Source organism: Lactuca virosa, chromosome 4 (genome assembly GCF_052849685.1).
Source record: "Lactuca virosa cultivar CGN04683 chromosome 4, Lactuca_virosa_CGN04683_v6, whole genome shotgun sequence".
Lineage (NCBI taxonomy): Eukaryota > Viridiplantae > Streptophyta > Magnoliopsida > Asterales > Asteraceae > Lactuca > Lactuca virosa.
In genome coordinates, this window is record NC_136429.1 from 129,872,492 (window position 1) to 129,897,492 (window position 25,001).

Sequence of the window (25,001 nt, forward strand, 5' to 3'; positions counted from 1 at the left end):
AAATAACATGTGGTGAAATCACCAAGAGTGCAACATATGGCAAAAAAATGATTTTCATTTATTGGTATAGATCGATTGAAACTTCATCTTCAAACAGCTTGGTGACAGTAACAAGAGGAAGATGAAGTACATCTCCTTCTTAAATATGAAAGATTTGAATAGTAAAGTTCCATTTATGGTGTTCCTAGTGCAACCATTTTTTGTGAACTTGCATGTATACAGAATTCACAAAACATTAATAAATAAATTATAGATAAATTAACATCATATTATATATATATATATATATATATATATATATATATATATATATGACAAGGGATCAGATTCCATAAACCTAAACATTTCTACATATTGAATGTTCGCCTCGTTTTTTTTTAATTGACAAACAATGTAAGGCTGGGGAGTGGTGTCGAGTGCACCGATCTCCACCTCAGCTAAGCATCTTTTTCTTCATTGTAATGCCAAATAGAGGGAGTGGAAGGAATGACGAAGAAGAAGGTTGCCGAGGTAGGGAGAATAAAGGGGGAAGAAGGCAAAAAAAGAGCTCGACAAAACTTCACCCAGTTTGGCCACCGAACTCGGCATGCCGAGTTGGTGGCCCAGCGTTCCCACAAGTCCAAATCAGCTTTTGTCGAGAAGTGCCAAGACCACTCCGCCAAGCCTAATGGGATTGCAAGAATAAAAAAAGGAGTACAAAATTTTGGCTATTTTTAGAGTAATATGCGGACGAGAAGTTACTCAAAGAGAGAAACTTTGTGGAATGAGGGAAGTTTTCTAGAATGAGGGGAATACTAGTTTTTAGGGATACTATTAAAGTAATTTTAAAAGAAGGAAGTAGCCCAGTTTTTTGAATATATAAATATGTCTCAAAATTAAAACACATTTAATTTTCATCCATTCGCAAAAATGATTTTTGTGATGAGAAAAAAGCTGAAAAGTTGAAAATACATTTGTTGCCATTATTACACTCGAACATTCAAATTCATTATTAGATGAAAACTCTTTAAATAGTCGTTGGTTTGTGAGAGTATTTAATAACGGTTGGAAACGTGAAAAAATATAATCGATATACATTTTCACATGAAATTATGCACGATGAAGAGCTCTAATAGACTATAAGCTCACTAATCTGATTGAAATACGTCTTAGAGTTTTTATTTAGTATAGGAATTTTGTACTTTTGAAACAATTCGAGAACATAACATTTCTTCAAAATATTGTGAATAACATATCTATTTGTTAACTATGTGTATGATGAATTTAGTTCTTCAATATTTTGTCAATTCTTGTTCTTGACTTTGATGATTTATCAATTGAAAATGTACTCTGAATCTTATCATTTCAATTTTAAAATTCAAAAGTTCGGACACATTACGATTTACATTTCCTATGCCCGTCATATGATCTATTGTATATATTAGTGAATTGTAATTTTACCATTACGCCTCCTTACTAACTTCTCAAAATATTTATCAAAACCATCGTTTTTTGAACTTGTGATCGACATATCACCCTTCTCCAACACCGCATCAACTACAATTTTAGTCTTTCGATGAACACCCATAAAGGAGTTGGAAATTTGGGATGTTTTGTGTTCATTTTCGGAATAGTAGCTACTTTCTTTACGATAAACAGACATTTCCAAGCTTTCACTAATGTCATTCCCATCATTTGGATTACTACCATAACAGATTCGGAAATTGTTCATGCATAGTGATTTGTCAAGTTGACAAGATGATGATAACTTCAGCGACTTGATTGAATCAAACAAATCAGAATGCATGTCACTGTCACATATCACCACATGTTTGGTTGATCTGCAAGAGAATCTACATGATAAGCTACTTCGTACATCATTAATAATGAAAGGTTGCCAACTCAAGATAACATTGGTTGCATTTGTTACATTGGATAAGACTATACATACTACACATGCCTTTTAGGACTATGTTTCAAAACATAATGTTTTGATAGAAAGAAATAAGAGTAAATATGTCTTTTAAGACTATTTTCAAAACATGATGTTTTGATAGAAAAAAAAAATAAGAGTAAATATGTCTTTTAAGACTGCTTTGCAAAACATAATGTTTTAATAGAAAGAAATAAGAGTAAAGATGCAATAATAAAAAATTTAACAACGAAATGGCCCATTGCCTAACGATATTAGTTACAATAGGGTTTTAAGTATTGCTTGAGATAAATGTATTGTTTAGGAGTAGATTAGACTCTAAAGGACGTGCTTGTTAGTCATTTCGAAAAAATAAACAAAAATAACAAAAGTACATAACTGTAGTCTTCATTTAACTTTAGAAGTAACGCAAGTATTATTACCTATTTGACATTATTGGGGACGGTGGATGCATCCCCCGTAGGGGTATCTTAAGAGACTTTGAAGCAAACATTTGTTGATCTGCTATCAAGCCATTCATCCTCTTGATATCAACCACCTAATGTTAAATGTAAATGGATAAATAAATAAGAAAAAACATCATAAATGGTCCCTGTGGTTACCAAAAATCTGAAGTTTAGTCCTCGTGGTTTAAAAACCTTATAGATGGTCCGTGTGTTTTCAAAACTTTTGATGTTTGGTCCTTTTTGCTAACTCCGTTAGCTTTCTACCGTTAAATGAAGGGTATTTCCGTCATTTAACTATCCAGGGACCTTTTATGAGGTTTTCTTTTATTTTATTTTTTTAAAAAGAAAAAATAATTAAATTTAATATCCAATGGGTCTCTCTCTCTCTCTAGAACAGACAATAAGATAAACAATCATAAAATGGCAGATCGTTTCTATCCAAATAAAATGTCAGAGTTCATCAAAGAAGAAGACACACCTCCACCTGAAACCACCACAAATCCCCTAACAAAGACTCTATCTCTTCCCTACAACCTATTTTCCGATCAACTCAAAGGAGCAACCTTTGACCTCAAACAAATTGTATTTTCTACTTCTTTATTCCCTTAATTTATGTTTTCTCCTTTTCTTCCTTGTTTTCAAAGTGTACAAAGTTACACACGGAGAAGAAACAGAGAAGAACATGAAACCAAGAACCACAAAAAACATGAAAGACCTACCCCTTTTCGTCTCTTACCTGAATCAAACTTTATTTCCCTTCTATCATCTCTTCATTCACACAAACACAACCGACTTCAGTTTGATTCAAATTTAAGGCTCCAATTCAGACTTCCCCTCTGCCGCCACCGGAGAAAATACAATCCATAAATGAGGTCACAATCAGCTATGCTTCTTAGATGCGTGCGTCTCATGCGTGTCCTGACAAGAAGAAGAAATTGCTGCCCTTTTCTACGACTTGTTCTTAAACGAATCAGGCAGCAAAAATCACAGCTCCCTTCAATCTCTTTTCACCTAAATCGATCGATCTCTCATCTATTTCTATATTTCCCAAATCACACAAGGATTGGTCCTCCTTATCTAATCGATCGCAATCCTTCCCTCTTCTCTCGAATTTGATGTTGCAGATCTATCATTTCAGGGTCAGATTTGGTGTTGTAGATGTAGACAATGGACCTTGATTCAAGATTTGTGTGTAAGAATGGTCACCGGTGGTAGTGGGTATGAAGGTGGTTGTCGGTGGTGGTAGATATGGCGTTCGTCAGAGGTGGTGTGTAAGAAGCCAATCACAAAATGTAGGCTATGATGGTTGATTCAATGCTTTCCAGTTTCCACATTCTTGGAGAGAGAGAGAGAGAGAGAGAGAGACCTTTTATATATTTAATTATGTTTAATTTTTTCTTTTTTTTTTAAATACGAGAAAACATCATAAATGGTCACTGTGGTGGTGAAATGACGAAAATACTCTTCAGTTAACGGACAAACTTAACGGAGTTAGCAAAAATGACCAAACATCAAAAGTTTTGAAAACACAGGGACCATCTATGAGGTTTTTAGACCACGAGGACTAAACTTCAGATTTTGGGTAACCACAGGGACCATTTATGATGTTTTTTCAATAAATAATGATGTACTTTTATTCTAGAAAAGAGTCAATAACTCACTAACTTAAGTGTTATTTGTTTTATACTGAATGAGGACAATATTAGTATTTTATTTTAAATTAATGCATACAAAAATATATAACTAGGCGAATATATGCGCGTTACGCAAAATATAAATATATAGTTAAATTTTGACAAGTACATTTTGAAAATAATTATGTTATGGATACTAACTATGAAATAATAGTTTCTTACATTAATTTGTTATAGAAAATGTAATGATTTTAAACCATATTATAACATCAATTAAAAATCATATCATTTTGATGGTCGCTACTCGCAACTGACATGTGGATAAAACTAAATATAATCCTTGATTTATTGTTGTTGCTTTTAACGTTATGATTAACTATTTTGGAAATTACTTATTTGACCTTTTATGTAAGATAAAATAATATAGGTTAAAACATATTTATATGTTTTAACCTATTCTAAAAAATAATCTTTGAATAATTTTAAGTTTAATTGATATTTTGATGTATATTTTACACTTAACATGACATTTAAATTAACATTTTAAGTATATTATATTGATAACTCAAAAAATCTACCATTAGTATGATTATATTTATTATTTAATAGCACATGTAAATTATATATATATATATATATATATATATATATATATATATATATATATATACATATATTAGTTGTGAGACTCATGTATTACATGAGTTAATTTAAATAAAAAAAACTAAATATAAATATCAATATATTTAAAAACTTTGAATTTGTAAGAAAATAAGAAAAATAATGAATTATTATAATGGAAATTTTTTTTATCTTTTAAATTTAAACAAATATTTTAAATAAATAAAAGAAACTAATGAGCTTTAATTTTGGGAATTTTGAAATTAAAAGTTAAGTTCATTAATGAAATTAATATCCATTTATTACTACATTTATTATAATTATTACATTAAAATATTATGTGGAATTTAATAAAATAAAAAAAACTCATAAAATAACATGTGGAAAAAAAATTCAAAATAATCACAAAATGACATTTGGCAAATTGAATGAGAGTGTGAAAAATAGCAAAAACAACATTCATTTATTAGAAAGGATATATATTTTCTCCTTTTATAAATTCAATATCGAAATCAAAATTGCCCAACAATGCTTGCCATCTAGCAAAAATTTGTTTAGAAATAATATTTTTAACATCTTTTTCTAAAATTGATTTTGCAGATTGACAATCAATTCTTAATAAAAAAAATTTCATAAATAAATCATCTTCAAATTTAGTAATACATAAAACAATACTTAAAATCTCCTTTTTAACAGTTGAATAATTCTTTTGAGTATTATTTCAAGCACCTGAATAAAAACGAACCAATTGTTCTTCAGAGGAATTTGATAATTTTTGTTTTAAAATACCTCCAAATCCAATATCACTAGCATCAGTTTCGACTATGATATTAGCATGAGGATGTGGTAAATTTAAACAAGGTAAAGAAGGAATTTTTTGTTTTATAAGTTTAACAATATTAGTATGTTCTTGAGTCCAAGGTTCTGGATTATTTTTTAATCTATTATAAAGAGGTTTGCAAAGAGTTCCTAAATCTTTGAAAAAATCATGAATATAATTTAAACATCCTAGAAACCGTTGAAGTTGTTTTTTATCTATAATTTCATCAGGAAATTTATTAGAAAATTCTAAACTTCTTATAATAGGTTTAATAGTATTATTAACAATGTTATGTCCTAAAAATCTAATTTCATTTTGAAATAAATGCATTTTCTTAGCTGAAACAGCTAAGCCATTTTTATAAATTAAATCATAAAACTGATTTAAATGTTTGAAATGTTGATCAATAGATTTTGAAAAAATAAGAACATCATCAATATAAACAATTGAAAAACTATTTATAGGAATGATAATATCATTCATAACGTTTTGAAATTCAGAAGGAGCATTCTTTAAACCAAAGGGCATAACGTTCCACTCATAATGTCCAAAAGGAACATTAAAACCTGTTTTGTATTTATCTTCTTCATGAATTTGAATTTGCCAAAAACCAGATTTCATATCGAATTTTGAAAATATTTTTGAATCATAAAGTTTTTTCAATAAATCTCTTTTATTAGGAATAGGATATCTAATCCAATCTAAAACTTTATTTAAAGGTTTATAATTGATAACTAATCTTGGTGATCCTCTTTCTAATTCAGCAGCATTCATAACATAGAAAGCTGAACAAGACCAAGGAGATTTAGAAGGTCTAATTAATTTTTTGTCCAATAAATCTTGAATTTCTTTTTTACAATGAGATTCTAATTCATTATTCATATGAATAGCTCTTGATTTTGAAGGAATATCTTTTTCATTAAAAGTTTTAATATAAGGTAATTTGACAATATGTTGTTTTCTGTTCCAAAAGGCGTTTGGAATATTTGAGCAAACATTATTTTCAAACTTTTGTTTTAAAGCTATAATTTTGTCTTGAATATACTTATCTTGTAATTGATTATGTATACGAAAATCATTAATTTCATTGATAAGGTAATTTGCTTGTTTTGTTTTATAATTAAGAATATTAATAGTTGAATAAGACGGAGGTTCACAAAATTTAAACATAATTTCTTTTCCAAAAACTTTAGTAATAATTCCATCATCTTGAACCATAAAAGGATATAATTTAGTAATAAAAGGTGTTCCTAAAATTAAAGGAGAAGTAAGATTTTTTACTAAAATTAAATGAGTTTTATAACAATAATCTTGATTGTTACAAATATGAACATCGGAAACTTTATAATTTATTTTTAAACTGGTTCCTTCAGCTCCAGTAAGCCTAGAAGAAGTTTTTTCATAAAATTGAGTGGGAAATATACCTTCTTGTATACAGTTCATATCAGCACCACTATCAATTAGAGCAGTAATATCCATTTTAAAATTATCCTTTACTAAAGTTATTTGAGTATTCCATTTTTGAGAAATTTGATCATTTATAATTCTTTCGATAACCTTTTCATCTTTATTATCATTATTTTGTGAATTAATAATATTTTTTCCCTTTTCAAGAGTTATAATTTTGCCTTTAATTTCTTTTATGTCTTGTTTAACTGATTTTAATTCTTCTTGAAGTTCTTGCATGGAAATGAGTTTTGTTTCGGAAAATCGTTCATATATGTCCTTTAAATTAAAAATTTTTGTATTTTCTGAAACAGAATTTTCATTCTTATTAAGCATTTGTTTTATTAACAGTTCTTGGATATTTTTATCTTTAATGGAATCTAAATTTTTTAAAAGATCTTTGTCATTGTTTGTAAGGACATTAATTGAATAATTACAATTACATTTTCCAACACATTCGCATGTATCAGATTCTTCCGAACTTGAACTATTTTGCTCTAAAATGTTTAAATCATTTTCTTGAAAATCGGAAAAACTAGAATCAGAATTGGAATCAGAATTTAACATAATTTTTCTAATTTGTTCTTTTAATTCTTCCGAAATATTTAATTCATTAATTTTTGTTTTTGCATAACAATTATTAGCATTATGACCATTACGACCACATTTATGGCAAATAATAATGCCTTTTGATTTTCTTTTAGATTTTTTATTAGATTGTTTATAAGGGTTTTTTGATGTTGAAAATTTATTTTTCTTATAATTCTTATAATTTTCTGTTTTATTATATTTCTTTTTCTTGAAATATTTTGAAGACTTTTTATTATATTTTTTGGTTTTTGAAGTAGACGGACCTGTTAATGGTTGATAACCATATTGTTGACAAAAATTTCCTAATTCATTTTTACTATTAATTCTATCCTTTTTAAGTTTTTCTTTAAATCTAAGGTCAGCACAAATAGCTAATCCTTCTTTATTAATATAATTAATTAAATCTCCATAAGTTAGGTTTTGATAAGGAATTGTATTATTAAAATTTTCTCTTAATTTTTGTCTAATTCTTTCGGCAAAAAGTTTTGGAAGTCCAGCAATAAAACGTTCTTTCCAATAAGATTCTTTACAATCAGGTCTTGAAAAAACTTTAACGAGATAATTATCTTTGTACCATCTGAAATCAGTTAATTTTCTACAATGTAAGTTCATTAGAATTTCAGAAGTTCTTTCTTGAAAAGTAGTAGGATCTCCTACAAAGTTTTTGATTATAGCAAAAATTAAAGTATTAACCATATCATCTTCTTGAGTTTGAATAGGTAAATTATTTTCTTGTTTTATAACGGTTTTCTTGGCAGTCATTATAAAATTCTTTTCTTCTGGTGTAATATAGAAATCCTACCAACCTTTAAGAGTACCTATAAACCCAGAAATAATAATATTAACAATTTGAAGTTGAGTATTATTGTGAGACTTGTAAGCATTAGCTGCCATGGTCATTTCTTGAACAATATTAAGAATTTGATGTTCAGAGTTACCATCGATATTCCATTCGTAAACAGAGGTACCATCGTAAGCTGAACGATCATATTGAAAAGCTCTTTCTTCAATTTGAACATCAGGAAGAGAAGGTCTATTCCAATAATTTTTAATAGTTGGTTTTGGATTATTACCAAAAGAATTAATCTTATTTAATCTTGAAAAATCATTTGTAAGCTGATTTATATCATCATTATCATTTATGAATTGTTGAGTAAGATTGTCTAAATTTAATTCACTTTCATTATTACTTTCGTCAGATTCGTCAAAAGAGTCATTATTTGTTTTTAACATATTTATAGATACGTTTTTTGAAATACGAAAATTAGTAAGTCTTTTTTCTAATTCATCAATTAAATCTTTATTTCCAAGATTAAAATTTTCATTTATTTGATGAGGAATAAAGCTGACATTACTAGAGCTTGCTATATTATTATAAAATTTTTTTGTTTCAATTTTATTTTCTTTTGATAACTGTAAATTTATAGTATTTTCTTCAATCCTATTTAGTTGATCTGAAATAGTTAAAAGAGTTTCATTCGAATAATTATTTTGATAAATAATATTTTGAAAACATTTTTCATTTGTTATCTGACTCGGAACTTTAACTAAAGGAGTTGCAATAAAATTATTATCAATAATGATTTCTTTTTTTGGCGGATATTCAGAAATAATTTCTTGATTAGTAATAACATCCTTGTATGTTTTTGAAGAAACAGGAAAAACAGTTTGCATTTTAAAAGGATAATCTATATTATGTTTAGGAACATAAATCAATTCGAACCATTGAAAAAACGGAGAGTGAATTTGATTTGATAAAACATAATCTTCCCAAAGACCAACATGTAAAAATCTTATATAATATGAAAAGTTTTCTTCATGCCAAATTCTTTTTGTATTATTATAATCTTTATAATATTCTTCTTCTTTTAAATAATCAAAATTAACATATGAAGGTATTTTAGAAATATCTATATTAATATTCATTTTAACAAGTTGATTGATTTATTCTGAAAGATATATTTTTAATAATACTAAGTTGAGCACTAATAACAATATATTTATTTTTAATCATTTTTGATAAACAATATATTATTTCCTTTTGAATATTATAATTATATGTGTCCTTTTCAATATTAGATAATTTAATTTCTTCGTCTTTTTTAAGTTGTTTAATTCTATTTATTTCTTTAGAAACGCTTGCAATAATTTGCCATCTAGTCTTTAATAAATTATTCCAAAAAGTATTATTATTACAACAACTAATCTGTCTTTTAGAACTCATTAACACGTATATTTAGATAAATTTGTTAAATAATTATCAAGATGTATATTAAAGGTTTTTAATACTGCTTTTATGTTATTAATTTCTTGTTCTAATTCTAATAGTTCCTTATCATTAATTATTAAATTTATATTTTTTAATTCTAATACCTTTTCTTGTAAGAGTTTTTTAAATATTTTTATTGAATTTCTTAATCTTTTAATAGCAGTAACTCTATTTCTGTTTAAAGAATTACAATTTATTTGAACTTTATTACTCATAATTGTTGTCTATAATTTTGAAGTTCATTAATAAAATCAGATTTAGTAGGACTTGGTAAACTTGTATCACTAGTTTGATCTTCTTGATAAAGAGGTTTAGGAATAGAACTAGAATAGTCAACAGTTTTTAAATTTAAAGACTTTGATTTTGAAAACGAAGATTTAGAAGTACCAATTTCAGGAATAGAATTAGTAGAAAATCTAGATGATGAAAAATTTATAGAAGAAAAATTTATATCAACTGAGCCATCATTATGCTCAATTATATTTGAAATTTGTTTTGAAGAATCTAAAGATTTTGGTTCAATAACATTTTGTAAATTCCAATTACATGATTGAGTAATTTCTGACCATTTAAGTCGTTTAGGCATATGAACTTTTGTATGATTAGTATTTGCTTCGTAAATAATTGTTTCATTTCTTGGACTTGACAAACGGGTTTTTGGTTCTAAAGTAGTTGTCATGGTTTTATAACAAACACGATAAATGATTGCTAAAGGTTTAGAGTTATTTTTAAATTCTAAATTCTTTGTTTCAACAGTTAAAACCAAAGTGTCTAAAATACTTTTGTCAAATAATCCTACAGAAAAATTTGGATAACAATTAAAATAAATTGGTCCATTTGCGATATTTGTTTCTGCCATAGCTAAAATAGAATTTTGAAAATCTGTATGTCTTTTATCTCTTAATATTAAGAGAACAGGAGCATCGACACCAATTCTAAAAAGAGGTTTGATAGCAATTTGAACAAGACCTAAATGAAGAAATTTATATTTTTGTCTATGTTCAAAAATAGATCTTGATGATAACAAATTTATATTTTGTTGGTCTTGACCAATAGATAGGGTTTGTTCAGTCATTTTAATTGAGTAACTTTGAAAATAATCAAAAGTCCCTATTCTATAAATTGTATTTATATTTGTTTTAGGTATAGTCCAATCATTTAAATTTTGTTCTATATTATCAATAGTTTCTTCAATAGAGTTTATATGGTTATCATCATAATCTTGTTCTTTATTCATGATATTTTTACCAGTATCATATTTTTTAGATAATATGCGTGAAAATCTACTCATATTTGATTAATTTTAGTTTAAAGATTTTATAAGAAAACTTACTTGTTCTATTTAGGATGAACAGAGAGGGCATCGGCCCAACGATGATTGTGGTCCGGCTCCGCGACTTACCATACTTGCACGTCTTACGCTAATCCAACCAATCACTGGTCTGGTCTCTGTATCATTCTTAACAAAACTCATAATTTTCTTAAAATTCTTCAAACAAAAATTAACCAAATAACAAACAGAAATATCATACATAACTATCAAAAATAGAACCGGCTCTGATACCATTAGTTGCGGAACAAATTAACAAGTAGTTTCAGATATTTTTTGATGATAAAAATCATACATTAGTTTATAAAACTGTTTTCTATCTTTGCTTATAAACTTATGATTACTGATTAGAACTTGTAAAGCTTTTAATTGATTACAATAATAATGACGATTAGCTTGTATCTTTGAATCAGACATGATGAATAATAAAAGAACAAAAGTTATCTAAATATTTCAAGCATGAATTTGATTAACTTGATTATTATTAAATGCGAGTATTATTTTAACAAAAATTTCAAACTTTGTAGAATTAATAGTTAGAATAACTCGAAATGAGATTGCCATAGAGATAATACAACAATTGAATAAAATTCTTTATATATTACCTTCTTTTAAATTACAATCAGAGCATCCGTCTGGAGCAAGTATGATTTGAAAATCTAAAGATTTTGAACATCTAGAAGTAGATAGGAGAACACTTTTCTTAGACATGAACTAAACATTAGAGAGAAATTTAATGAGAGAAATTTTTAGAGAACCTAGAGATGATTCTAATTAAAACATATCTCCTCAATATATAGGAGTCTTGGAGTCTTGAAATATCTTGAAACGGGAAACCGAAGGATTACCGGATCAATCTTGAGAATTATTGAATCAACTTGCCTTTGTCGGAGTGTAGATGTGGCAGACAAAACTGTAAAGCTTTTGACAAATTGGCATCATATTTTGTCATTTTTTGATAATGGAAAATCTTCTTTTGCGATAATGGAGCATCTTCTTTCATCTTTGTAAAAGTTGTTTGTTTTCTTGTAATAATTTAACATCTTATCTCTGCAGAGGATTTGATAATAGATGTACTCACACAGTGTATAAACTTGATAACAGTTGAATAAATACTAACACAATTTGATAACACGTAGTACTACCCCCCCTTGAATAACAAACACTTTTGCAAAATACCTAAAAAGGTATGACACCAAGGGTGGAGGGTGAAATACGAAATGAAAGAATACCTTACATTGAAGGTATAACACCAAAATTAAAAATTTAATTAATCTGCAAATGGATCATCAAAAGGATCTTGAGCATCTTGAAAATTATTTTTGACAGATGTGGGAGAATTTTCTGAATTAGTTGGAGAATTGCGAATTTCTTGAAGTAATTGTTGTAGATCTTCAGGGGAAGAATTTGCAGCGGCACGAATTTTGCTAATAAGATTAGCATCTGGAGAAGATAGACTCTTGATAAGATTCGCTTCAATTTCTGGCTTTTGATTATACATTGATTGATAATGATTGAAAACAGCCTGCTCGTTTGCTTGAGAAATTGTGACTTTATCCCACCATTTTAGACGAAATTGTCTATTGAGCCAAGGGGGATTTAAGTCTGTTGCTTCTTGATAAGAGAATGTCCAGGACATGATCCATGGAACTTTGAATAACATGGTGAACTGTAACAAATATTCAAATTCTGGGATTTGTTGAATAAATAGTTCTTTGAATTTAGAAAATCCTTTGAGAATTTCAGTGGGTAAACAAATAGGAACAAGTCCCATATAACGATACCAATTGACAAACCATCTGGGGTATTCACAGTTGAAATTTTTATCAAAGAAAATGAACCATAAATGAGAATAGTTTCGAAGAAAAAATGCTTTAGTCCAAGCTTCTTGGTAATCATAATATGAATATCTTGGATAAGCAGGGAATTGATAAAGGGGTTTTTCGAAGGAAAGATTGGATGACCAATTTTCTGGAGAAATGATTTTAAGAATTCGGGCTTTGCTAAAATCAATAGATCCTTCCTTATTATTAGAACGGTGATCAATCTGAACAGATCCAGATTCTTGTAGAATGGTTTGATAATATTCTCGAGATTTGTAAGAGTTTTCATGAAAGGTTTTTCCTCGACCAAAGAGGTGTTCAGTAAGAACATGAAAACCTTGATTAAGCTTAAGAATTTGAGAATCTTCAAGTATTTGGATTTTCAAGAGATTTGGATTGAGAACATAAGGGGCTTTATTTGTAGGTTTAGGATTTGTTGAAATTTGTGTTTCAGAAGGAATAGGTTTTGAAAAAGGGCTAATTGATTGAACTGGAAAAATGTTTGGAGTAGCTAGTTTTGATTGTAGCATGTTTGAATAAAGTTGAGAATTTTTTGCAATTGGAGTTAATGGGGAAAAACGATTTTGACTTGAGAAAGGAACAAGCTTTTGATTAACTGGTTTCTTGTCTTCAATCTTGGAGGAAGACGATGAACTCATTTTCCCTGCAAAAATTCACGAGAAAGAAAATCTGGTAATGAATTGCTTTCTCCTTTTATAAATTCAATATCGAAATCAAAATTGCCCAACAATGCTTGCCATCTAGCAAAAATTTGTTTAGAAATAATATTTTTAACATCTTTTTCTAAAATTGATTTTGCAGATTGACAATCAATTCTTAATAAAAACTTTTTCATAAATAAATCATCTTCAAATTTAGTAATACATAAAACAATACTTAAAATCTCCTTTTTAACAGTTGAATAATTCTTTTGAGTATTATTCCAAGCACCTGAATAAAAACGAACCAATTGTTCTTCAGAGGAATTTGATAATTTTTGTTTTAAAATACCTCCAAATCCAATATCACTAGCATCAGTTTCGACTATGATATTAGCATGAGGATGTGGTAAATTTAAACAAGGTAAAGAAGGAATTTTTTGTTTTATAAGTTTAACAATATTAGTATGTTCTTGAGTCCAAGGTTCTGGATTATTTTTTAATCTATTATAAAGAGGTTTGCAAAGAGTTCCTAAATCTTTGAAAAAATCATGAATATAATTTAAACATCCTAGAAACCGTTGAAGTTGTTTTTTATCTATAATTTCATCAGGAAATTTATTAGAAAATTCTAAACTTCTTATAATAGGTTTAATAGTATTATTAACAATGTTATGTCCTAAAAATCTAATTTCATTTTGAAATAAATGCATTTTCTTAGCTGAAACAGCTAAGCCATTTTTATAAATTAAATCATAAAACTGATTTAAATGTTTGAAATGTTGATCAATAGATTTTGAAAAAATAAGAACATCATCAATATAAACAATTGAAAAACTATTTATAGGAATGATAATATCATTCATAACGTTTTGAAATTCAGAAGGAGCATTCTTTAAACCAAAGGGCATAACGTTCCACTCATAATGTCCAAAAGGAACATTAAAACCTGTTTTGTATTTATCTTCTTCATGAATTTGAATTTGCCAAAAACCAGATTTCATATCGAATTTTGAAAATATTTTTGAATCATAAAGTTTTTTCAATAAATCTCTTTTATTAGGAATAGGATATCTAATCCAATCTAAAACTTTATTTAAAGGTTTATAATTGATAACTAATCTTGGTGATCCTCTTTCTAATTCAGCAGCATTCATAACATAGAAAGCTGAACAAGACCAAGGAGATTTAGAAGGTCTAATTAATTTTTTGTCCAATAAATCTTGAATTTCTTTTTTACAATGAGATTCTAATTCATTATTCATATGAATAGCTCTTGATTTTGAAGGAATATCTTTTTCATTAAAAGTTTTAATATAAGGTAATTTGACAATATGTTGTTTTCTGTTCCAAAAGGCGTTTGGAATATTTGAGCAAACATTATTTTCAAACTTTTGTTTTAAAGCTATAATTTTGTCTTGAATATACTTATCTTGTAATTGATTATGTATACGAAAATCATTAATTTCATTGATAAGGTAATTTGCTTGTTTTGTTTTATAATTAAGAATATTAATAGTTGAATAAGACGGAGGTTCACAAAATTTAAACATAATTTCTTTTCCAAAAACTTTAGTAATAATTCCATCATCTTGAACCATAAAAGGATATAATTTAGTAATAAAAGGTGTTCCTAAAATTAAAGGAGAAGTAAGATTTTTTACTAAAATTAAATGAGTTTTATAACAATAATCTTGATTGTTACAAATATGAACATCGGAAACTTTATAATTTATTTTTAAACTGGTTCCTTCAGCTCCAGTAAGCCTAGAAGAAGTTTTTTCATAAAATTGAGTGGGAAATATACCTTCTTGTATACAGTTCATATCAGCACCACTATCAATTAGAGCAGTAATATCCATTTTAAAATTATCCTTTACTAAAGTTATTTGAGTATTCCATTTTTGAGAAATTTGATCATTTATAATTCTTTCGATAACCTTTTCATCTTTATTATCATTATTTTGTGAATTAATAATATTTTTTCCCTTTTCAAGAGTTATAATTTTGCCTTTAATTTCTTTTATGTCTTGTTTAACTGATTTTAATTCTTCTTGAAGTTCTTGCATGGAAATGGGTTTTGTTTCAGAAAATCGTTCATATATGTCCTTTAAATTAAAAATTTTTGTATTTTCTGAAACAGAATTTTCATTCTTATTAAGCATTTGTTTTATTAACAGTTCTTGGATATTTTTATCTTTAATGGAATCTAAATTTTTTAAAAGATCTTTGTCATTGTTTGTAAGGACATTAATTGAATAATTACAATTACATTTTCCAACACATTCGCATGTATCAGATTCTTCCGAACTTGAACTATTTTGCTCTAAAATGTTTAAATCATTTTCTTGAAAATCGGAAAAACTAGAATCAGAATTGGAATCAGAATTTAACATAATTTTTCTAATTTGTTCTTTTAATTCTTCCGAAATATTTAATTCATTAATTTTTGTTTTTGCATAACAATTATTAGCATTATGACCATTACGACCACATTTATGGCAAATAATAATGTCTTTTGATTTTCTTTTAGATTTTTTATTAGATTGTTTATAAGGGTTTTTTGATGTTGAAAATTTATTTTTCTTATAATTCTTATAATTTTCTGTTTTATTATATTTCTTTTTCTTGAAATATTTTGAAGACTTTTTATTATATTTTTTGGTTTTTGAAGTAGACGGACCTGTTAATGGTTGATAACCATATTGTTGACAAAAATTTCCTAATTCATTTTTACTATTAATTCTATCCTTTTTAAGTTTTTCTTTAAATCTAAGGTCAGCACAAATAGCTAATCCTTCTTTATTAATATAATTAATTAAATCTCCATAAGTTAGGTTTTGATAAGGAATTGTATTATTAAAATTTTCTCTTAATTTTTGTCTAATTCTTTCGGCAAAAAGTTTTGGAAGTCCAGCAATAAAACGTTCTTTCCAATAAGATTCTTTACAATCAGGTCTTGAAAAAACTTTAACGAGATAATTATCTTTGTACCATCTGAAATCAGTTAATTTTCTACAATGTAAGTTCATTAGAATTTCAGAAGTTCTTTCTTGAAAAGTAGTAGGATCTCCTACAAAGTTTTTGATTATAGCAAAAATTAAAGTATTAACCATATCATCTTCTTGAGTTTGAATAGGTAAATTATTTTCTTGTTTTATAACGGTTTTCTTGGCAGTCATTATAAAATTCTTTTCTTCTGGTGTAATATAGAAATCCCACCAACCTTTAAGAGTACCTATAAACCCAGAAATAATAATATTAACAATTTGAAGTTGAGTATTATTGTGAGACTTGTAAGCATTAGCTGCCATGGTCATTTCTTGAACAATATTAAGAATTTGATGTTCAGAGTTACCATCGATATTCCATTCGTAAACAGAGGTACCATCGTAAGCTGAACGATCATATTGAAAAGCTCTTTCTTCAATTTGAACATCAGGAAGAGAAGGTCTATTCCAATAATTTTTAATAGTTGGTTTTGGATTATTACCAAAAGAATTAATCTTATTTAATCTTGAAAAATCATTTGTAAGCTGATTTATATCATCATTATCATTTATGAATTGTTGAGTAAGATTGTCTAAATTTAATTCACTTTCATTATTACTTTCGTCAGATTCGTCAAAAGAGTCATTATTTGTTTTTAACATATTTATAGATACGTTTTTTGAAATACGAAAATTAGTAAGTCTTTTTTCTAATTCATCAATTAAATCTTTATTTCCAAGATTAAAATTTCCATTTATTTGATGAGGAATAAAGCTGACATTACTAGAGCTTGCTATATTATTATAAAATTTTTTTGTTTCAATTTTATTTTCTTTTGATAACTGTAAATTTATAGTATTTTCTTCAATCCTATTTAGTTGATCTGAAATAGTTAAAAGAGTTTCATTCGAATAATTATTTTGATAAATAATATTTTGAAAACATTTTTCATTTGTTATCTGACTCGGAACTTTAACTAAAGGAGTTGCAATAAAATTATTATCAATAATGATTTCCTTTTTTGGCGGATATTCAGAAATAATTTCTTGATTAGTAATAACATCCTTGTATGTTTTTGAAGAAACAGGAAAAACAGTTTGCATTTTAAAAGGATAATCTATATTATGTTTAGGAACATAAATCAATTCGAACCATTGAAAAAACGGAGAGTGAATTTGATTTGATAAAACATAATCTTCCCAAAGACCAAAATGTAAAAATCTTATATAATATGAAAAGTTTTCTTCATGCCAAATTCTTTTTGTATTATTATAATCTTTATAATATTCTTCTTCTTTTAAATAATCAAAATTAACATATGAAGGTATTTTAGAAATATCTATATTAATATTCATTTTAACAAGTTGATTGATTTATTCTGAAAGATATATTTTTAATAATACTAAGTTGAGCACTAATAACAATATATTTATTTTTAATCATTTTTGATAAACAATATATTATTTCCTTTTGAATATTATAATTATATGTGTCCTTTTCAATATTAGATAATTTAATTTCTTCGTCTTCTTTAAGTTGTTTAATTCTATTTATTTCTTTAGAAACGCTTGCAATAATTTGCCATCTAGTCTTTAATAAATTATTCCAAAAAGTATTATTATTACAACAACTAATCTGTCTTTTAGAACTCATTAACACGTATATTTAGATAAATTTGTTAAATAATTATCAAGATGTATATTAAAGGTTTTTAATACTGCTTTTATGTTATTAATTTCTTGTTCTAATTCTAATAGTTCCTTATCATTAATTATTAAATTTATATTTTTTAATTCTAATACCTTTTCTTGTAAGAGTTTTTTAAATATTTTTATTGAATTTCTTAATCTTTTAATAGCAGTAACTCTATTTCTGTTTAAAGAATTACAATTTATTTGAACTTTATTACTCATAATTGTTGTCTATAATTTTGAAGTTCATTAATAAAATCAGATTTAGTAGGACTTGGTAAACTTGTATCACTAGTTTGATCTTCTTGATAAAGAGGTTTAGGAATAGAACTAGAATAGTCAACAGTTTTTAAATTTAAAGACTTTGATTTTGAAAACGAAGATTTAGAAGTACCAATTTCAGGAATAGAATTAGTAGAAAATCTAGATGATGAAAAATTTATAGAAGAAAAATTTATATCAACTGAGCCATCATTATGCTCAATTATATTTGAAATTTGTTTTGAAGAATCTAAAGATTTTGGTTCAATAACATTTTGTAAATTCCAATTACATGATTGAGTAATTTCTGACCATTTAAGTCGTTTAGGCATATGAACTTTTGTATGATTAGTATTTGCTTCGTAAATAATTGTTTCATTTCTTGGACTTGACAAACGGGTTTTTGGTTCTAAAGTAGTTGTCATGGTTTTATAACAAACACGATAAATGATTGCTAAAGGTTTAGAGTTATTTTTAAATTCTAAATTCTTTGTTTCAACAGTTAAAACCAAAGTGTCTAAAATATTTTTGTCAAATAATCCTACAGAAAAATTTGGATAACAATTAAAATAAATTGGTCCATTTGCGATATTTGTTTCTGCCATAGCTAAAATAGAATTTTGAAAATCTGTATGTCTTTTATCTCTTAATATTAAGAGAACAGGAGCATCGACACCAATTCTAAAAAGAGGTTTGATAGCAATTTGAACAAGACCTAAATGAAGAAATTTATATTTTTGTCTATGTTCAAAAATAGATCTTGATGATAACAAATTTATATTTTGTTGGTCTTGACCAATAGATAAGGTTTGTTCAGTCATTTTAATTGAGTAACTTTGAAAATAATCAAAAGTCCCTATTCTATAAATTGTATTTATATTTGTTTTAGGTATAGTCCAATCATTTAAATTTTGTTCCGCAACTAATGGTATCAGAGCCGGTTCTATTTTTGATAGTTATGTATGATATTTCTGTTTGTTATTTGGTTAATTTTTGTTTGAAGAATTTTAAGAAAATTATGAGTTTTGTTAAGAATGATACAGAGACCAGACCAGTGATTGGTTGGATTAGCGTAAGACGTGCAAGTATGGTAAGTCGCGGAGCCGGACCACAATCATCGTTGGGCCGATGCCCTCTCTGTTCATCCTAAATAGAACAAGTAAGTTTTCTTATAAAATCTTTAAACTAAAATTAATCAAATATGAGTAGATTTTCACGCATATTATCTAAAAAATATGATACTGGTAAAAATATCATGAATAAAGAACAAGATTATGATGATAACCATATAAACTCTATTGAAGAAACTATTGATAATATAGAATATCCTTTTTAAGTTTTTCTTTAAATCTAAGGTCAGCACAAATAGCTAATCCTTCTTTATTAATATAATTAATTAAATCTCCATAAGTTAGGTTTTGATAAGGAATTGTATTATTAAAATTTTCTCTTAATTTTTGTCTAATTCTTTCGGCAAAAAGTTTTGGAAGTCCAGCAATAAAACGTTCTTTCCAATAAGATTCATACATTAGTTTATAAAACTGTTTTCTATCTTTGCTTATAAACTTATGATTACTGATTAGAACTTGTAAAGCTTTTAATTGATTACAACAATAATGACGATTAGCTTGTATCTTTGAATCAGACATGATGAATAATAAAAGAACAAAAGTTATCTAAATATTTCAAGCATGAATTTGATTAACTTGATTATTATTAAATGCGAGTATTATTTTAACAAAAATTTCAAACTTTGTAGAATTAATAGTTAGAATAACTCGAAATGAGATTGCCATAGAGATAATACAACAATTGAATAAAATTCTTTATATATTACCTTCTTTTAAATTACAATCAGAGCATCCGTCTGGAGCAAGTATGATTTGAAAATCTAAAGATTTTGAACATCTAGAAGTAGATAGGAGAACACTTTTCTTAGACATGAACTAAACATTAGAGAGAAATTTAATGAGAGAAATTTTTAGAGAACCTAGAGATGATTCTAATTAAAACATAATTCAACTGTTATCAAGTTTATACACTGTGTGAGTACATCTATTATCAAAAATATTATCAAAAATATTATCAAATCCTCTGCAGAGATAAGATGTTAAATTATTACAAGAAAACAAACAACTTTTACAAAGATGAAAGAAGATGCTCCATTATCGCAAAAGAAGATTTTCCATTATCAAAAAATGACAAAATATGATGCCAATTTGTCAAAAGCTTTACAGTTTTGTCTGCCACATCTACACTCCGACAAAGGCAGGTTGATTCAATAATTCTCAAGATTGATCCGGTAATCCTTCGGTTTCCCGTTTCAAGATATTTCAAGACTCCTATATATTGAGGAGATATGTTTTAATTAGAATCATCTCTAGGTTCTCTAAAAATTTCTCTCATTAAATTTCTCTCTAATGTTTAGTTCATGTATAAGAAAAGTGTTCTCCTATCTACTTCTAGATGTTCAAAATCTTTAGATTTTCAAATCATACTTGCTCCAGACGGATGCTCTGATTGTAATTTAAAAGAAGGTAATATATAAAGAATTTTATTCAATTGTTGTATTATCTCTATGGCAATCTCATTTCGAGTTATTCTAACTATTAATTCTACAAAGTTTGAAATTTTTGTTAAAATAATACTCGCATTTAATAATAATCAAGTTAATCAAATTCATGCTTGAAATATTTAGATAACTTTTGTTCTTTTATTATTCATCATGTCTGATTCAAAGATACAAGCTAATCGTCATTATTATTGTAATCAATTAAAAGCTTTACAAGTTCTAATCAGTAATCATAAGTTTATAAGCAAAGATAGAAAACAGTTTTATAAACTAATGTATGATTTTTATCATCAAAAAATATCTGAAACTACTTGTTAATTTGTTCCGCAACTAATGGTATCAGAGCCGGTTCTATTTTTGATAGTTATGTATGATATTTCTGTTTGTTATTTGGTTAATTTTTGTTTGAAGAATTTTAAGAAAATTATGAGTTTTGTTAAGAATGATACAGAGACCAGACCAGTGATTGGTTGGATTAGCGTAAGACGTGCAAGTATGGTAAGTCGCGGAGCCAGACCACAATCATCGTTGGGCCGATGCCCTCTCTGTTCATCCTAAATAGAACAAGTAAGTTTTCTTATAAAATCTTTAAACTAAAATTAATCAAATATGAGTAGATTTTCACGCATATTATCTAAAAAATATGATACTGGTAAAAATATCATGAATAAAGAACAAGATTATGATGATAACCATATAAACTCTATTGAAGAAACTATTGATAATATAGAACAAAATTTAAATGATTGGACTATACCTAAAACAAATATAAATACAATTTATAGAATAGGGACTTTTGATTATTTTCAAAGTTACTCAATTAAAATGACTGAACAAACCCTATCTATTGGTCAAGACCAACAAAATATAAATTTGTTATCATCAAGATCTATTTTTGAACATAGACAAAAATATAAATTTCTTCATTTAGGTCTTGTTCAAATTGCTATCAAACCTCTTTTTAGAATTGGTGTCGATGCTCATGTTCTCTTAATATTAAGAGATAAAAGACATACAGATTTTCAAAATTCTATTTTAGCTATGGCAGAAACAAATATCGCAAATGGACCAATTTATTTTAATTGTTATCCAAATTTTTCTGTAGGATTATTTGACAAAAATATTTTAGACACTTTGGTTTTAACTGTTGAAACAAAGAATTTAGAATTTAAAAATAACTCTAAACCTTTAGCAATCATTTATCGTGTTTGTTATAAAACCATGACAACTACTTTAGAACCAAAAACCCGTTTGTCAAGTCCAAGAAATGAAACAATTATTTACGAAGCAAATACTAATCATACAAAAGTTCATATGCCTAAACGACTTAAATGGTCAGAAATTACTCAATCATGTAATTGGAATTTACAAAATGTTATTGAACCAAAATCTTTAGATTCTTCAAAACAAATTTCAAATATAATTGAGCATAATGATGGCTCAGTTGATATAAATTTTTCTTCTATAAATTTTTCATCATCTAGATTTTCTACTAATTCTATTCCTGAAATTGGTACTTCTAAATCTTCGTTTTCAAAATCAAAGTCTTTAAATTTAAAAACTGTTGACTATTCTAGTTCTATTCCTAAACCTCTTTATCAAGAAGATCAAACTAGTGATACAAGTTTACCAAGTCCTACTAAATCTGATTTTATTAATGAACTTCAAAATTATAGACAACAATTATGAGTAATAAAGTTCAAATAAATTGTAATTCTTTAAACATAAATAGAGTTACTGCTATTAAAAGATTAAGAAATTCAATAAAAATATTTAAAAAACTCTTACAAGAAAAGGTATTAGAATTAAAAAATATAAATTTAATAATTAATGATAAGGAACTATTAGAATTAGAACAAGAAATTAATAACATAAAAGCAGTATTAAAAACCTTTAATATACATCTTGATAATTATTTAACAAATTTATCTAAATATACGTGTTAATGAGTTCTAAAAGACAGATTAGTTGTTGTAATAATAATACTTTTTGGAATAATTTATTAAAGACTAGATGGCAAATTATTGCAAGCGTTTCTAAAGAAATAAATAGAATTAAACAACTTAAAGAAGACGAAGAAATTAAATTATCTAATATTGAAAAGGACACATATAATTATAATATTCAAAAGGAAATAATATATTGTTTATCAAAAATGATTAAAAATAAATATATTGTTATTAGTGTTCAACTTAGTATTATTAAAAATATATCTTTCAGAATAAATCAATCAACTTGTTAAAATGAATATTAATATAGATATTTCTAAAATACCTTCATATGTTAATTTTGATTATTTAAAAGAAGAAGAATATTATAAAGATTATAATAATACAAAAAGAATTTGGCATGAAGAAAACTTTTCATATTATATAAGATTTTTACATTTTGGTCTTTGGGAAGATTATGTTTTATCAAATCAAATTCACTCTCCGTTTTTTCAATGGTTCGAATTGATTTATGTTCCTAAACATAATATAGATTATCCTTTTAAAATGCAAACTGTTTTTCCTGTTTCTTCAAAAACATACAAGGATGTTATTACTAATCAAGAAATTATTTCTGAATATCCGCCAAAAAAGGAAATCATTATTGATAATAATTTTATTGCAACTCCTTTAGTTAAAGTTCCGAGTCAGATAACAAATGAAAAATGTTTTCAAAATATTATTTATCAAAATAATTATTCGAATGAAACTCTTTTAACTATTTCAGATCAACTAAATAGGATTGAAGAAAATACTATAAATTTACAGTTATCAAAAGAAAATAAAATTGAAACAAAAAAATTTTATAATAATATAGCAAGCTCTAGTAATGTCAGCTTTATTCCTCATCAAATAAATGGAAATTTTAATCTTGGAAATAAAGATTTAATTGATGAATTAGAAAAAAGACTTACTAATTTTCGTATTTCAAAAAACGTATCTATAAATATGTTAAAAACAAATAATGACTCTTTTGACGAATCTGACGAAAGTAATAATGAAAGTGAATTAAATTTAGACAATCTTACTCAACAATTCATAAATGATAATGATGATATAAATCAGCTTACAAATGATTTTTCAAGATTAAATAAGATTAATTCTTTTGGTAATAATCCAAAACCAACTATTAAAAATTATTGGAATAGACCTTCTCTTCCTGATGTTCAAATTGAAGAAAGAGCTTTTCATTATGATCGTTCAGCTTACGATGGTACCTCTGTTTACGAATGGAATATCGATGGTAACTCTGAACATCAAATTCTTAATATTGTTCAAGAAATGACCATGGCAGCTAATGCTTACAAGTCTCACAATAATACTCAACTTCAAATTGTTAATATTATTATTTCTGGGTTTACTGGTACTCTTAAAGGTTGGTGGGATTTCTATATTACACCAGAAGAAAAGAATTTTATAATGACTGCCAAGAAAACCGTTATAAAACAAGAAAATAATTTACCTATTCAAACTCAAGAAGATGATATGGTTAATACTTTAATTTTTGCTATAATCAAAAACTTTGTAGGAGATCCTACTACTTTTCAAGAAAGAACTTCTGAAATTCTAATGAACTTACATTGTAGAAAATTAACTGATTTCAGATGGTACAAAGATAATTATCTCGTTAAAGTTTTTTCAAGACCTGATTGTAAAGAATCTTATTGGAAAGAACGTTTTATTGCTGGACTTCCAAAACTTTTTGCCGAAAGAATTAGACAAAAATTAAGAGAAAATTTTAATAATACAATTTCTTATCAAAACCTAACTTATGGAGATTTAATTAATTATATTAATAAAGAAGGATTATCTATGTGTGCTGACCTTAGATTTAAAGAAAAACTTAAAAATGATAGAATTAATAGTAAAAATGAATTAGGAAATTTTTGTCAACAATATGGTTATCAACCATTAACAGGTCCGTCTACTTCAAAAACCAAAAAATAT

General features: G+C 26.4%; 1 protein-coding gene across 1 annotated transcript in view; it reads right to left on the reverse strand.

Moving 5' to 3' along the window:
• Positions 1–1,320: 1,320 nt before the first annotated feature.
• The window catches only part of LOC145107381 (uncharacterized), a 50,866-nt gene continuing 27,185 nt past the window's right edge, over positions 1,321–25,001 (reverse strand). The window contains exons 2-3 of the mRNA XM_079044255.1: positions 2,335–2,450; positions 1,321–1,820 (exon numbers count right to left, since the gene is read on the reverse strand). Of these exons, the coding sequence (XP_078900381.1) occupies positions 1,421–1,820; positions 2,335–2,450 (516 nt within the window). The 3' untranslated portion in view covers positions 1,321–1,420. The remainder of the gene's footprint in view (positions 1,821–2,334; positions 2,451–25,001) is intronic.